Source organism: Carassius carassius, chromosome 50 (genome assembly GCF_963082965.1).
Source record: "Carassius carassius chromosome 50, fCarCar2.1, whole genome shotgun sequence".
Lineage (NCBI taxonomy): Eukaryota > Metazoa > Chordata > Actinopteri > Cypriniformes > Cyprinidae > Carassius > Carassius carassius.
In genome coordinates, this window is record NC_081804.1 from 12,712,811 (window position 1) to 12,727,707 (window position 14,897).

Genomic DNA, 14,897 nt, shown 5'->3' on the forward strand with positions numbered 1-14,897 from the left:
TGACTACTGAATTTAATTTAATTCAGCATCGCGTTAGTTCAGGCAGACCACGTCAATGAAAGCTTGCATAAGCCGACAGTCAGCTGTTCCTGATGTGTACCAATCCAGTCTTGACACCTATCACAAGCAGTCTATTTAAATTGTCTTGCTGCTCTCCCCGCTCCGTGCAAGCATGGCTGCATGGACAGGCGTGTGGATTGTTGGCCAGAACATAACCATACAGACAACAATAACTATATGCAATATAATTGTAATAAATATACTTGACGAAAGTGGTCCTGATTATATTTTACAGGTACCCTCCCTTTGGTGCAACGTAAGTTTAAGTGTCTTTTGGACAATGGTGGCGGCACATTGCTCACTGTTTATGCTGATCAAACCAGCAAACTTTTGGTTACCAACCACCACAACAAAACAGCACAAGATGACTTCACTCCATAGCCGTTGTTACTGAAGAAGCAACAAAAGGCACAATCTCTTTTCCCTGAAGACTATAGCTAGTATAGCGACATGGAGAGTACAACTATCTCCCAGGAGCAGGCTTTAATGTCTCTCAAAGGGTATTAGCCATGTATTGAGTCAAAAAAGCTCCACTTGGTAATAGCATTAGCTTTCTCCTGCTCTCTACTTGCCAAAATGATCCAAGAACAGAAGACTTGACTAGCATGAATCGTCAATTTACAAGCACTCACAAAAAGAAACAGCCTTCACTCGCAACACCTGGAGGAAGTGGCAGAGTCTGTTTAGCTTAGAAAGAAAGAGCTGCTACAGCTTCAGCCTGTCTTTGAACTGGAGGAGTGTTGGAAGAGCAGGAAGCTGGGGATGACATACAGAGAGGATCAGATAGAAGTGGAGATCAAGTGTACATAAAAAGAAAGGGCACCTGGCAGAGGAAAAGCTGATCTACTAATCTACTAATAGATGAAAAAAGAGATAAATGTACTGGAGAGTTTAGTGGTGAATGAAGGGGATCAAGGGGCTTTGACTGTTGGAGACAAGAGGAGACCAGAGCAGACAGGACGAGATATAACAAAAGAGGAGGACAGGAGAAGAGGCAACATGTGAGGAGAGAAGAAAAATGAAAGGCGTAAAGAAAGGGAAGGAGACGAGTGAAGGTCAGAAGAGAGGAAATGAGATGATGAAGGCGGGAGGAGACGAAGTTGCAATATGAAAAGAGGAGATGAGAGAAAAACTAGAGGACATGTGAGGCCTGAGAGGAGACACGATGAGACATTAGGAGACAGGACTAGATGTGAGGAGAGCTTCGGGTAGTAAAAGAGATGAGATAAAATATGGCAAGGAGAAGAGACAACGTGGCAGGACTGGGAAAGTTGAGACATGAGAAGAGGAGATCAAATAAGACCAGGCCTGACTTGTGAAGAGGAGACAAGATGAGATTTGAAGACAGAGGAGGAGACGAAACATGAGAAGAGGAGAAAAACAAAGTGAGGAACAAAGTGAGAGGTACGGAGTCAAAGTGAGATTTGAAGAAAGAAGTGGAGAAATTAGAAGAAATGAGACAATAAAAAAAATTCGATTTGATGAGTGGGAAGAGTTGGAAATGAGAAATCAGATTAAACGGGAGGAAAAAAGATAAGACAAAAGAAACAAAAAGAGACCTGAGGTAAAGTCAGGCAGGACAGAGACAAGACATGAGGAGACAAGTGAGGATTTTAGAAGAGGCACAGGATCAACGCTGAATATGAGGCATATGAATGACTCAGAGTGGAGGCCTAATGTTGTCTCAGACATGTGTGTGTCTGGGTGGCTCTGCGTCTCTGTGCCTGTAAAGGGAAGGCAGATGGGGACTGGTGAGCTTCAGTCAGAGTGAAGTCAGAAGTCACCTTGCCTGTCCTGGTTGTGTGTGAGAGAGCAGCCTGGTAGACTCGGAAGACCTGGCCTGATTTCATCCTCCTGTCACGGGCCGTAGTCACACAGCCCAGCCGGAGGCCCAGTAGGGGGCCTCGACACACACACACACACACACACACACACACACACACACACACACGCGCCACACACACACACACACACACACACACACACACACACACACACACACACACAAACATACCATCACCTGTGCTCCCTTTAATGCTGCTCACCTGCATTGGTTTTAATGAGCCTGTTTTAATGATGCTCATTTAATAAAAGCTACTTGCTGTTATAATAATAATAAAATACACTAAATCTAAAATAATTTAATTTAATTATTCACAGATGCATCCTGTGATGCCTGTATATCCAACTTTTCGACAATGTTGGTTGACAAATTGTCCATGATATGTCTCCCTTTTACACTATTCATTGCACTCAAGGTTTTTCTTTAACTGTAGCTAGTAAAAAAAACTCGCTGTCATGTTGCACGTTCACTTTACACGCTGATTTATTTGGTATTTTGCATGCATTTGATGTTCTGTATCTGTGGAGACTGTGGAGATCTGTGTTTTCCCTCTGGTGCCTGCTGTACTGGACACGGGCTTACCGTCACGTGACATGCCCACGGCCAGACACTTCTGCAGCCTGCAGTGCTGGCAGCGGTTCCGGCTGGTGCGGTCAATCAGACAGTTCTTCTGACGCGGGCATGAGTACGCCGCATTGCTCTGCTGACTCCTCCTGAAGAAACCCTACAGGCCCGAGAGAGACATACAGAGTGAAGGTTAGTTAACCATTCACAAATCAACCATATTTACTTCAGGAAAATAAGAAATGTCTCCTTGGGAACTACCTGAATTAAAATAAGTTGTTTATATATTTTTCACTTAGCATTCATTATTTTAATAACGCTGGTGAATTGACCTCAGATGGATCGACATGTTTCTATACCTTACAAAAGGCATATTTCACATGAAGTTCTCAAAAGAACAACCTGTCTGTGGCAAACTCTGAACAGATGTTGGCAACTCTACAAACGCTTGTCTCGATCATACAGACGTGTTCATCTTTAGTCGAGATGCATCTGAACAGCACATATGTCACTGAGCTCCGAGACGGGCGAGAAAGGTAGTAAATAATGGAGAGTTTGTGCGAGGTTATTAATGTTGAATAACAGAGCCTGAACCCGGTGGGTGCCGCGAAGGGGGAATGAGCAGGCGCCCACGTTGAGTTGATTTCGCATCCCTTTGACTTAATGAATTGATTCCAGCTCATCATTAACACACCCCACTCCACAGCTCCATACACATATGTCTTAATTAGTTGCTCATTGGCTGTTTAATTACTAGAAAACAGCTGACAGCTGCCAAGTTGCTTTCTAATGGCAGCCATTATGAAAGCAGGGTAGGACTGCCGGTGACAAGCAGCGCTCCTTAATAATGCTATGATTTATGGGCCGGAGCGGTGTGCTCGCACATATCATTAAATGTCTCTGTGCCTCGAGTAATTAGTAACCATTAAAGACACATTTCAGCAGTTTATTCTTCAGGGTTGCATGTTTCTGCCGCCGAGTGAGTGACGGAGGGAGATGCTGAGCAGAGAGTCTGTCTTTTGTGTGGGAAAAAATAAATAAATAAAATACACGCCGTTCAGGAACCGCGTCCCCACGTTCGTTTCTGCCGAGCCCGCTTGCGGAATGCTAACGAGTCGCTCCGGTGACAGGCAGCCAACAGGAATACACAATAAGCACAAAATTCCTCTTTGCTGAGTGGATGGCGTGTATGAAAAATGCACAAAAATGAGCTTCGGTGGGAACGAAGTGGGGGAGGACGTGGTGGCAAAACTGCTAACGATGTGCTGTGATCCAAAGCGCTTCCGTTTTTGACAGTCTTATAAAAAAAAAGTGCAGAAAAAGGTAAAGAAAGACAAGACACAGGGATTATATTGTTGTTGTATTGTAATTGTGACGATTTTAGCAACATTTCAACCTGACTATGTGAGTTAACACTCTAGAGTGTGAATTCTGTAAGTCCTGTAAGCACAATAGTACATTTTTCTTGCTTAGACAATAATCCGAAAGAAACTTCTCTGTTATTTTCCAGAATGTCTCATTTGTTGGCTTTTCCCGCTTTTTCTTTGTCAGACACGCGCTGACAGGGTTGTTTAGCTTCTTACCTTGCAGCCCTCACACGTTATCACGCCATAATGGATGCCTGATGATTTGTCTCCACAGATCTTGCAGGGAATTATTTCGATTTGAGCTGCGGAGAAAGAAAAGAGAGAAGATACTGTCAGGATTTTTCACTGTCACCAGTCACCGCGCAACACCTCCTCCGCGGCTGCATGTTGCGACATGAAACGGCGGCGAGCTTCAAACGCATCACGTCCCTGCCACCATCGGCTGCGGCGTGTTTGGAGGAGGCCATCCCGACTTTAAACAGCAAACCCTCAAAAAGCACAGCAAACGTGATGTCAGCCCGTGATTTAGAAACAAATGCAATCACAAAAAAGTGCCACTGTTCCCCGCAGAGCCTTTGGGCAGTGATATCAGGAGAAACCCAACCTTTCCACCACTGGAATATCGGTTCAAAGCTGCTTAAAAACTGCTAAAACTACGTGGATAATTTTGTTACCATGAGACACAGTCCAAGAGGCCTAGCACTGACACAAAGAGAATATGATAATAAGAAGACTTAAGTATTTGATGAGGGAAAACACAACTACATCTCTATAAAGTTTAGAGTGAAGAAAGGCTTTTTTACTACATTTAAAAGAATCTTTACCCCAAAAATAAACATTTTGTTATAATTTACTCTCCCTCATCATTGGAAACCGATGTGACTTTTACTTTTTTTGTGGAACACAAAAGCAGATGTTTAGCAGAATCTACACCCTGCTCTTTTCCATACAATGAAAGTGAATAGTGACCAAAAAAAAAAAAATTAAACTTTGTTATCATATCTTAAGTTTATATTTATGCATTTAGCATATGCTTTCATCCAAATCAACATAAGTTATTTACTTGGTAGTTATGATTGGTTTTGAGACACAATAACATTTGCCATTATTGATGCCGACCCTAGCATGAAATTATTTTATACACTATATCTGAAATATACATGAATGTAAATTAGATTCGAAAGCTGCTGCAGAAAATTGATTCTTCAGACTAATATACCCCATAACTTCAGAGAAGTTAGAATATAATTATAATACAGGATATAGGAAGTTGGACAGCTTTAATTGAGCTTTTTGACAACCCATAGTGCCTGTTTACTTTCAATGTATGGAAAAGAGCAGCGTGAACATTCTTCTAAACATCTCATTTTGTGTTCCACGCAAGAAAGTCAGTCATACAGGTTTGGAACAACGTGATGAAATAAAAGATGACAGAACACCTATTTATAAGTTAACTACTACTCTAGAAAACTACACTTGCAGATATTGATTCATATAAAACCTGGGACAAGTTTCTTAAAAGACTACTTGATAAAAGTCAGGCATCTCAAAGCAAAGGCCACGGCAATATAATCACATCAAAGGACCTTAACCAAAACTCTGGCCATTGCAAAATAGACCTTACCACACAAGAGCACATGCTGAACAGTCACTGTTTAATGGAGCCCAAGCATTTTATTTCTAGTTGACAGAAATTGCTCCCTCTAGTTCCCTTAGATCCCAAGCCAAAGTTCCCCCGCAGCTACTTTCCTACCTCCAGCCAAAATACTGTGGCTTGATAATGTTTTAGTGAACCCTATAAATCTAATCGTACAGAATTAATTTGCATGCATCAAATTTGCCACCACTGTGCGATGTATCCGCAGCAGCCCATTTCATCATCTGCCTTCGAGCTCCTGGTGTGTCATCTGGATAATATCAACGTTGCGGCCAAGGGTCTCTCTCTCAGATGATCCACTGACCCTGTATGCTGACAGCCAGTACACCAGTCAACATGTCTGTAAACAGCATAACAGCGTGCATTTCAAGTTGGGCGGCATGGTGTTTGCTGATATAAATTGTTTTATCGTCAGGAGAGCTTTTTCACTAGAATTGCCAGATTTGCTTATTCATATTACAGATCATGTTATTTTATCATTAATGGAAACTATAATTATTTCTTCTCTGTTGCGTTGCACAAAAAAAAAAAAAATGTAGCTATTGCACTGTTGTTTGTATTTGTGTTCTCTCGGCATGAGCATTAGCGCGCCAGTGTGTTCCTACTCCTTTAGCATTTTCAGCCTCATTACTTACATAATTTGTTCTGACATGCACTCACAACAACTGAAGCATGCTGTAATTAAGGCTGGCTGTGGTTGAAGTCCAGGAGAGAAACTGCAGTACCAGGCCCCTGTCAATAGGTGGCAGTCTAGGGCTGAGAGTACCGTCTTTCCCAGGCTCATAATCCCAGCCTGCCCTAAAGGCTGAAGCAGCTTGCGCCTCCGCACTGCTGGCATCACAGGCTAGCAGGCTGCAGGTTCGAGCCTGCGGGGCTAGCCGCCGTGCTCCTATCTGAGTCCCTCCCTAGGCCCTGCTCAGAGGGCCCTCGGTTTTAGCCGGAGAGAAGCGGGTACACTTGCTGACGAAGCTCATGCCACATCAGTTGACAATGCGGGGAGTGAAGAGGGCATAATGGGCACTCAAGTTTGGGTCCGCCTAGTTCCAATTTTTGCTCTACTCTCCCTCTCGCCAAGCCTCCACATGAAACACTCACAAAGCTCTTTGTCTCCTGCCTGGATCCCGCTGTGGGTTGCCGTGCTGGATCCGAGCTTCCTTTGTCTACGGAAAGCGCTAAACCAAAATTGTTCTGCTAAAATAAAAAAAAAATCCTCACAGCAAGATTAGGATGGGGAGTAATTTATCCAGCTCCAGTACAAACACACTCGCCTAATAACATACACTGAGATATTCAGTTGCTCGAATGAACCGTTCCACATGTTTACAGGATGGTATTTGCCAACATTAGATAACTGAAAAACCTTTAGGGATAAACTACTATGGTATTACTATATTTTTATATGCTGCCATGTTTTTATGGTCACTATCATTTATATATATATATATATATATATAAAATGTGCTCTAGAAGTAAATAAACTATATATATATATATATATATATATATATATATATATATATATATATATATAGAGAGAGAGAGAGAGAGAGAGAGAGAGAGAGAGAGAGAGAGAGAGAGAGAGAGAGAGAGGGGACAGATTAGATAGACAGACAGACAGACAGACAGACAGACAGACAGACAGACAGACAGATAGACAGATAGACAGATAGACAGATAGACAGATAGATAGATAGATAGATAGATAGATAGATAGATAGATAGATAGATAGATAGTCTCAGCCTAGGGGCTACATCAAAGATACACACAGAGTTATTCAAATGAAAGTGCACAGTAAAAGGGCATAGAGCCACGGTTATGTTAAAGATCAAACCCTGCACTAACTGACTCCTATAGCGCCTACATTGAAATGTTTGGTGAGAAAAAGCTAATCTGATGCAGCTTGTTAGTTCGGTCCTCTCTGTTGTGACTTCCTGGAGCCCACTTCAAGGTCACTGAGTCAGAGCTGACAGCGAGACAGAGCCCTGAGGAGGAGTGACGTGTCACTTTGCTGTTCCCTCTCTCTGCTAATGCTATCTTTCTCGCTGTCTATCGCCCTCCATCCCTCTCTCTCATTCTACATCCAAATCGCAATCAGACCCTGTCTCTGCCTTGCCCTTTACAGCCCTCAAATCAGACCTCATGGGAGAAAAGCCCCTGCTCTTGCTAACAGAAGCCCCTCAGTTTCTGCTAACATCAAACACACTTGTCACTTACTCTCCAAATGGCCATTTTAATTGGTACAGCACATAGTTCATGCACATAAATTCAGACTGAGGCCATATTTCATAGCACACCATTAGCCGTTACAGTCCAACTAACTCTCTGAGACTGCTTAGCTATGCTTCGCCACAACTGTGAGAAACAGCAATAATGTGTCTCACATTTAAGGCCGCATATGATCATTTGATATTTAAGAGAAAAAGCTGTATTCTGTATAAAATCCATGTACCGGTAAAATGGCATTTGTCACATATGTAATTTAGCTAGGCTACTGCATTTGAATTAGTTTAACACACAACAAACACTTAAACATGACAGATTACAATGGAAAACAAATTTGAATATGAAATACAGACACCTTTCATGTGAACTGTGTGAGAATAAAATAGCTCTTTGTTGCGTTATATGCTAAGCTAGGCTAGACTGCTAGACTGCACATTAATGATATGTACGGTTGTGTGACATTTTAGTATGACATTATTGTCGTTTGGTTAGTGTAGCATGTTTCCATGGTTTAACTATTAACCATGTTTTTCTGGTTTTATTTGTAGAAAAAAACATGGTTATTTTTCAAAAAGGTAATGAAACAGTGACAGTCCCTCATTTTCCTCTGCTAAAGTTGGGACACATTCACACTTTAATTCAATTCTTTATTCTCAAATAAAGCCACAAAAAATGAAAACAGCATCAAAAGGTTGCTCATCAAAAAGTAGAGACAATAATCATTTCGCCATAACGCAGCTAACGCCTCAGCGCTAACTGTCACAGTTGCTCTGTATTCTTTAGCGCATTAGAGCTGACATCAGCATCACAAAGGCGCTCATTCTCCATGCTGAGCGCTTCTTAAAAGCACTCTCACCTCATTTGTATCTGAGGAGCTTCATTCTGAGAGTGAGGCGAAAAGTGTTATGTTGACACAATATATTGGCGTGTGAAATATTCAGGAATGTTCACTTGCTAATGGAGGATTGCAGGAGGTGGCAAGTGGGGGGAGGGTTGATCGCTAACTTCTCCAGAGTGCTCATTGCTGTCTGCGCATACAAAATTGTATGGCTTTTTTTCTGTTTAGCAGTATAAAAACATCTTGATTTCTGTTTCTGCACAAAGACGTTGATGATATTGCTTGTCTGGTGTGCTGAAAATCAAGCTAGGCGACTAATGATGGGCCAAAGCTCTAACATCGCATTTGCCGCACATTTCCCCCTGCATGAAAATCAGCACGAAATGCCTCTAGTTAATCAGTCTGGGCTAAAATCTTGCTGAATTGTTGACATAACCTGGTGAGTTTAGGATTATCTGCTTATGCTTTAAGGACACTGTGACGAGTGGGGCGGGGCCGAGGGACATGGGAGCGAGGCCGGGGGAGTGATTGGAGATGAACTACACCTGTTCGTCCCACCGGTCTCGAGGCCCATGGAGGAGATGGAAGGATATAAAACTGGAGCGACGACAGTGAAGGACGAGAGAGGACCAGGCCTGGGCTTTTAGTTGTGTTTTGGGTTTTATTTGCGCGCACCAGTCGTCCGTGAGGGGCTGGTGCGCTGTTTTTGTGTTTATTTTGTTATTAAAATGTTTTTGATTGTCCGCCGGTTCCCGCCTCCTTCTTCCGGATGAATATGAAGGTTGATATTATTACAGACACATACTCATAAAGCTGAGAATTTAACCCATTACACTAGTACACCAAACACAGTCGTTTATAGCTAACACTTTTTGGCCAAATCTATTAGTGTTTACACTTTTAAATAGTTTCAGAATTGTTTACTAATGAATGAAATCAAAACCATGAAGACCTAAAGCAGTGTTCACAGTGACCTTCCAGTGACAAAACAACCAGGAGTCATTCATTTACATTGCAAGTTGTCAATTTCTGGTGACAGCGACCACTTGAAGTACAACTAAAGTCCGAAATATACTTCAAATTTGATGCAAACGCTTAGCATATGCGGACAGCTGAATGTGTAGCCTTTCAAAGTGTTCTCATTTCGATATGGTATGTAAACACAGGTGACTATGCACACTAGAAATTATCATCCTTGTCCAATGCTTGTGTATTTTTTTTCCTAGAAGTTATTAGTGTTAAAAAAAAGATGCTAAAAAGTTGATGCATCTCTAAAATTCCTCACACATTGTGGACATCTATTGTTCCTGTGTCTCCAGTAATTTGTTGTTTTCTATCTCATTCATTTTTTTTGACTGAGAAACAACAGGCAAGTGCAACTAATTAGCACAAAAAAATTCAAGGCGCATGTGCGAGCTGTGTGTAAAGAATATGCACAGTTTGAAAAATCTGGCTGCAAACATATAATATATGTGTGTACTATGCTAATGCCAAAATGTACATTGTGTGAACTGTATGTATATTCTACCGAATGTGTAAAAATGTAAGTACACTTTCGGCTTAAAATGAACACTTTATTCAAAAGAACAGTGACGTGACTACCAATGCAAGTGCAGACAGCGAGTCTTTGCCTGATAAAATTAGAAATAGCAGTAGATGCTAATCACTAAAGACGCTAGTTTTTTCTTAAAGCTGCATTGTTGCAATTTTACACCACTAGCAGCACCAAACTAAAAAATTATATTTGTTAGAGTGATCCCACTGCAACATTTGGCTCAACCAAAGGCATGAGTTTAGGATGCTGCTGCCTGTTTGAACAGTCAAGCTATCTTTGCAATTTAGTTTTGGACCATTAGTAGTGCAAATATAGCATACTGCACCTTTAAATATGGCAATGACAGTAGACCGCACTGTGTGTGTAGGAGGCTGCTAATGTGGTTGTGTGTTGACAGCTGTCAGTGACCAAATGACGCAAGCCAGTGGGCTCATGTCAGGGGATTATGTAAGTGATTGGACAGCCATGCTGAAATTGCGCAAAGCGCCACATTACAGCCAGATTAACAACGGTCCTCCAGGCCAGAAAACACGGACAAACGGCAGTTTAAGTAAATTCCTCTGAAATGTTTCATTGCTGTTCCAGATTGTTTCTGTAAATAATGAAGTCTGTGTACATAATCAAGTGCCCTTTTCAGTACGACACAAACCGCTGGTGCTATTCGTGTAAGTAGGTTTAAGAAAATATGTCAGTGGGAAGAACTCCAGTTTACGGAATATACTGGCTTCTGCTTGATTTACGAGATTAGCTGATTTTATTGCAATAGTCTAGAATCGCACTTATGTAATTTGGCCAAGTAGCTTAAAAAAATAATAAAATAAAATAAAATCTTTTATTATTATTATTATTATTTATTTATTTTTTTTACCTTTCAGCTGAATCAGGGGAAGGTTATTTGAATGTCAGCTTCAAAAGATTGCTTTATTCCGAGTTTGCATTTTGCAATTCTGTTTATCTCTCGCAATTCTTCTTTCCCCCCAGTCTTGCAAGTTGAATTTATGCAATTTTAACTTTCTCAGAATTCTGACTTTTCTTCTCATAAATTACAAGTTTATGTCTCACAATTTTGAGAGTATATCTACAATTCTGAGTTTATAACAATTCTCAGAATTTTGATGTAAAGTTGCAATTACCTTTTTTTCTCCATTTTTAACATAAATATGTAATTTGTTAATTTTTATCATGTTGAGCTATTACCATGTGTCCTTGCTTATCGCAAATCACGCTGAACGCTACTGTAAAAGCTACAAATTGTACACCCAAAAAAAAGAAAGGTAGTTTCAAGTGCAGACAGCCATTTTGATCATATGGGCTTGTTTGTTAGCCTGTGCACACGATTGTTTGTGTGTCCTGTTTAATTCCTTGTGTTTAATCACTGTCTGCCGCCATGATCCACCGTCACTTGAGACCGCCGGAGAGCCGAGAAGATCAGAGGAGATATGGATGAGTGAGTGAGTGAGTGAGTGAAAGAGAGGCTGAGACATTAACTTCTTATCCTTTTCCTCTTGTTGCTCCTGTAAATCGCTGAAGTGCTGGGTTCGACCCAGTGCTGGCTGCTTGCCTTTGGGCAGCTTTCAGGTGTAACTCATGCATGCATCTATGTGTTTGTTTGTGTATGAGGCCATTAATTTTTCAGTGCCACACACAAAACTCAAGATCCCTCCCAGCAAACACAGCAGCTTGTGTTACCGTACCTCTAGATGTACCCAACCAGCTCAGTCAAATGCATTTTGACATGCCATGTACAGCAGGGCTGAGTAGAGCAGGAGTGTTTCCTAGTCAGCAGTAAAGGGACATCTCACTTTACAACAAGTGCCTGTGTGTTATTATTATTATTTTTATGTGCAGGTATTGCATATACACGTTAAATGATTCACATTAAACATTAACATATTTAAATGTATTTCTGTAGTCTAAATCTACAATATTATCTAAAAGTAATGTGTAATAACTTATCCTGCACAAATTTAAATATATCTAAAAATATCTAAATATATAGCTATATATACACATTAATATACATAATACGTATATAAATATTTATATTTATAAAAATATAAATGCACTTTATATTTTGCATCATATTAAATATATAAATACTGTATGTGTGTGTAACTATTGGAGCAGGTTTGCATAACTTCATTTTTCATGCAATTCTAAAATAATAATTATTTATGAATTCAATATTATATAATAATAGGATAATAAATAAATAAATAATACAATTACTGTATTAATAAATAAATAAATAATTAAATAAAAATAAAGTATTAATAAAGTGAATTAAATTGTATAATTGTTTGTCAACACTTTGTAAACTCAAATAAATATATATATATAATTATTTTATTTTTCATTTATGCGTGAATTTAGTTAAAAAATATTTTAGTGTTTCAATCTACTGGTTATGTTGTATGTTCTACCATGTTAGGTTGGTTGAAATAGTTTTTTTGTTTTAAAAAAGCTAATATTTTCGAGCAAATATATAAATCATGACATACATCTCGTACATCAAATAAGAATGAAAAATATCAAAATAATTCTTTTCAGCTATATAGCCCAGCCCTTGTCCTCATTTATGCATTTTGTGGCAAAGATTGACGAGCTTTATGGCTGCAAGTATGAGCGCGACTGCACTCAGGGGAACAGAACAAAAGGATGGGGGTTACGATGCAGACAAGTTGCGCGGAGAGGAGTGTGTGCGTGCCAAACTCACTCCTCCACCCTGCCCCGACACACTTTTTCTCTCTCCTTCCGTCTGTCTCGATCTTTCTTTCCTCCTGTCCTTCTCTGTTCAGTGACAGGCAAAGTGTTTCTATCGGAGCAAGGAAGTCTAGAGCCACAGGGCACGCCACCTCTCGCTGTGTCACCGTGCACCTGAATCCCAGGAGAACGAGAGACACAGAAAGGAAGATGGTAAAGATTGAGAGAGAAGTGGGGGGAGGGCATTTGCATTGCACCGTCTGTGCCGTGTTGCTCCAACAAACACAAATCAAACGCAGGCAAACCTTCCACATGCATAAACATTTATCTTCGATTTGAAAACGAGCCGAAGTCATTACTGCAATCATATCGAACATAAAACAGAATTTAGACCAAGTCTAAATGCATAATTTGTTTGTAAACACGCTATAATATGACGGAAAATTTTGCACAGTTGAGGGAGAGCTTGCCATTGTCTATTTCTGTTTAAGAATGCCGTGTGTGTCAACGCTTGACGTTGCACATCGCTGAGGCTTAGAATCACTGAAGCTGAAACATCAGACAAGCCATTTTTGGAGCCATTTTTTTTCTGTGTTGGTAGATGTTTTTTCCCTCATCTGCAACCAGTTTCCGGACAACTTACAAGTACGAATGGGACTCTACCAGCTGGGCAGACAAGGCCGGCGCTGATCTCTAACATGCAATATGAATTTGAGCCCTGTATGGCTTATTTAATCATCGATTGGGAGCTTCAATCTCCCACAACTGAGTGCTTTAGTTTAACACCAATCAGATCACACCGAGCTCTCAGGGAAGCCAATCCGGCACAATGAATGAAAAAATAAAACACCTAGGAATAAATATATATATTCATGCACAATTATACTGGGAAAACCTTTGCGCATATCTCCTTTGCTGCATCATGGCTGTGGATTAGAGATGTGCAAAATTAAATATTTTCTGAACCGATTAGCTGCCTGAATGTCTAGTCCAGTTATCGGGTTTTAAGGATGTGGTGTGTAATTAGGCTGGTTTTGGGTTAACTGAACCTGGTGGTGTTTCTTTGAGGACATTTTTTGCATTAAAAAAAAGTAATTCGCTTACTATGGTTCTGCGAGAAAAACCAAAATGTTTGATTGAGACAGGATGAAAATCAAGTAGTGTGTGTATCCAATGCTATCAAAACAAGTGGTAAATGAGAAGAAATGCACATCTGTAAGCCACTATCTTTAGGAAGGAGTGTGTGTGCTGGTATTCCAACTAATACTTTAACCCCCCCATACACACCAATCCCAAACCTGATTGACTCAGGGCAGAAATACATTTCCAGCTGGGTTTCCTAATGGACCGAGCCAATGGGACACGATGAGCAGACCTGCAGCTGGGTCTCGAACACCTGACTATACAATGTTTCATTCACAGCAGCCCGTGGTTCCACTCGCCACAGATCCACCAAACAGGCTGTAATCACTGCGCAAGACCGAGCTGAACACATACGTGTCTGGTAAAGCAGTTTCAAAAGTGATTAGATTACAGTGTGGTGCTGAATATTATTTTGTAGAAAATTTAAACAACCTGTGTGGATGGAGAAATAAAGGTTCCAAAAGGTGGTTTTCACAGTGATTCCATAGAAAGAACCTACTTGTGAATGGTTCTTCTCAATGTGAAGGACCTTCACTATAAAGAACTTTTGGGCGATGGAAAGGTTCCATGGATTTTAAAGGTTCTTCATAGATCCCAAGAAAGAACATTTACTTTTAAGGGTGTATTTACATTCTTAACACATTCCTGGTCTTATTGTGAATGATTCATTGATACTCATTCTTCTTAAAAAAGCCTAAATTATCGCAACTTGTCCACCGATGTCACCATTAACAGAATTTAGCCACTGTTTAAGCAAAATCACTGTTGGCCTGGTTCTTGCATTCTGGTGTACAATGATCAATTTTTGCAATCCACTGTATCCCAATTGATCAAATAAAGTTCTGTCTCACATTTGTCTTATTTAATAACCTGTTTCACTCAATCAATTCATGCTAACTTTTTATCGTTAATTCAAGTAAAAATGCTAATTCGGTTATCGTTT

At 40.4% G+C, this 14,897-nt stretch overlaps 1 protein-coding gene across 2 annotated transcripts in view; it reads right to left on the bottom strand.

The window, feature by feature from the left end:
• LOC132133109 (nuclear receptor ROR-alpha A) overlaps nt 1–14,897 on the bottom strand; it is a 282,503-nt gene that overhangs the window by 12,290 nt on the left and 255,316 nt on the right. For both annotated transcript variants that reach the window (XM_059545830.1, XM_059545831.1), the window contains 2 exons: nt 4,051–4,136; nt 2,486–2,627 (listed from right to left, as the gene is read on the bottom strand). In XM_059545830.1, coding sequence (XP_059401813.1) covers nt 2,486–2,627; nt 4,051–4,136 — 228 coding nt within the window. The remainder of the gene's footprint in view (nt 1–2,485; nt 2,628–4,050; nt 4,137–14,897) is intronic.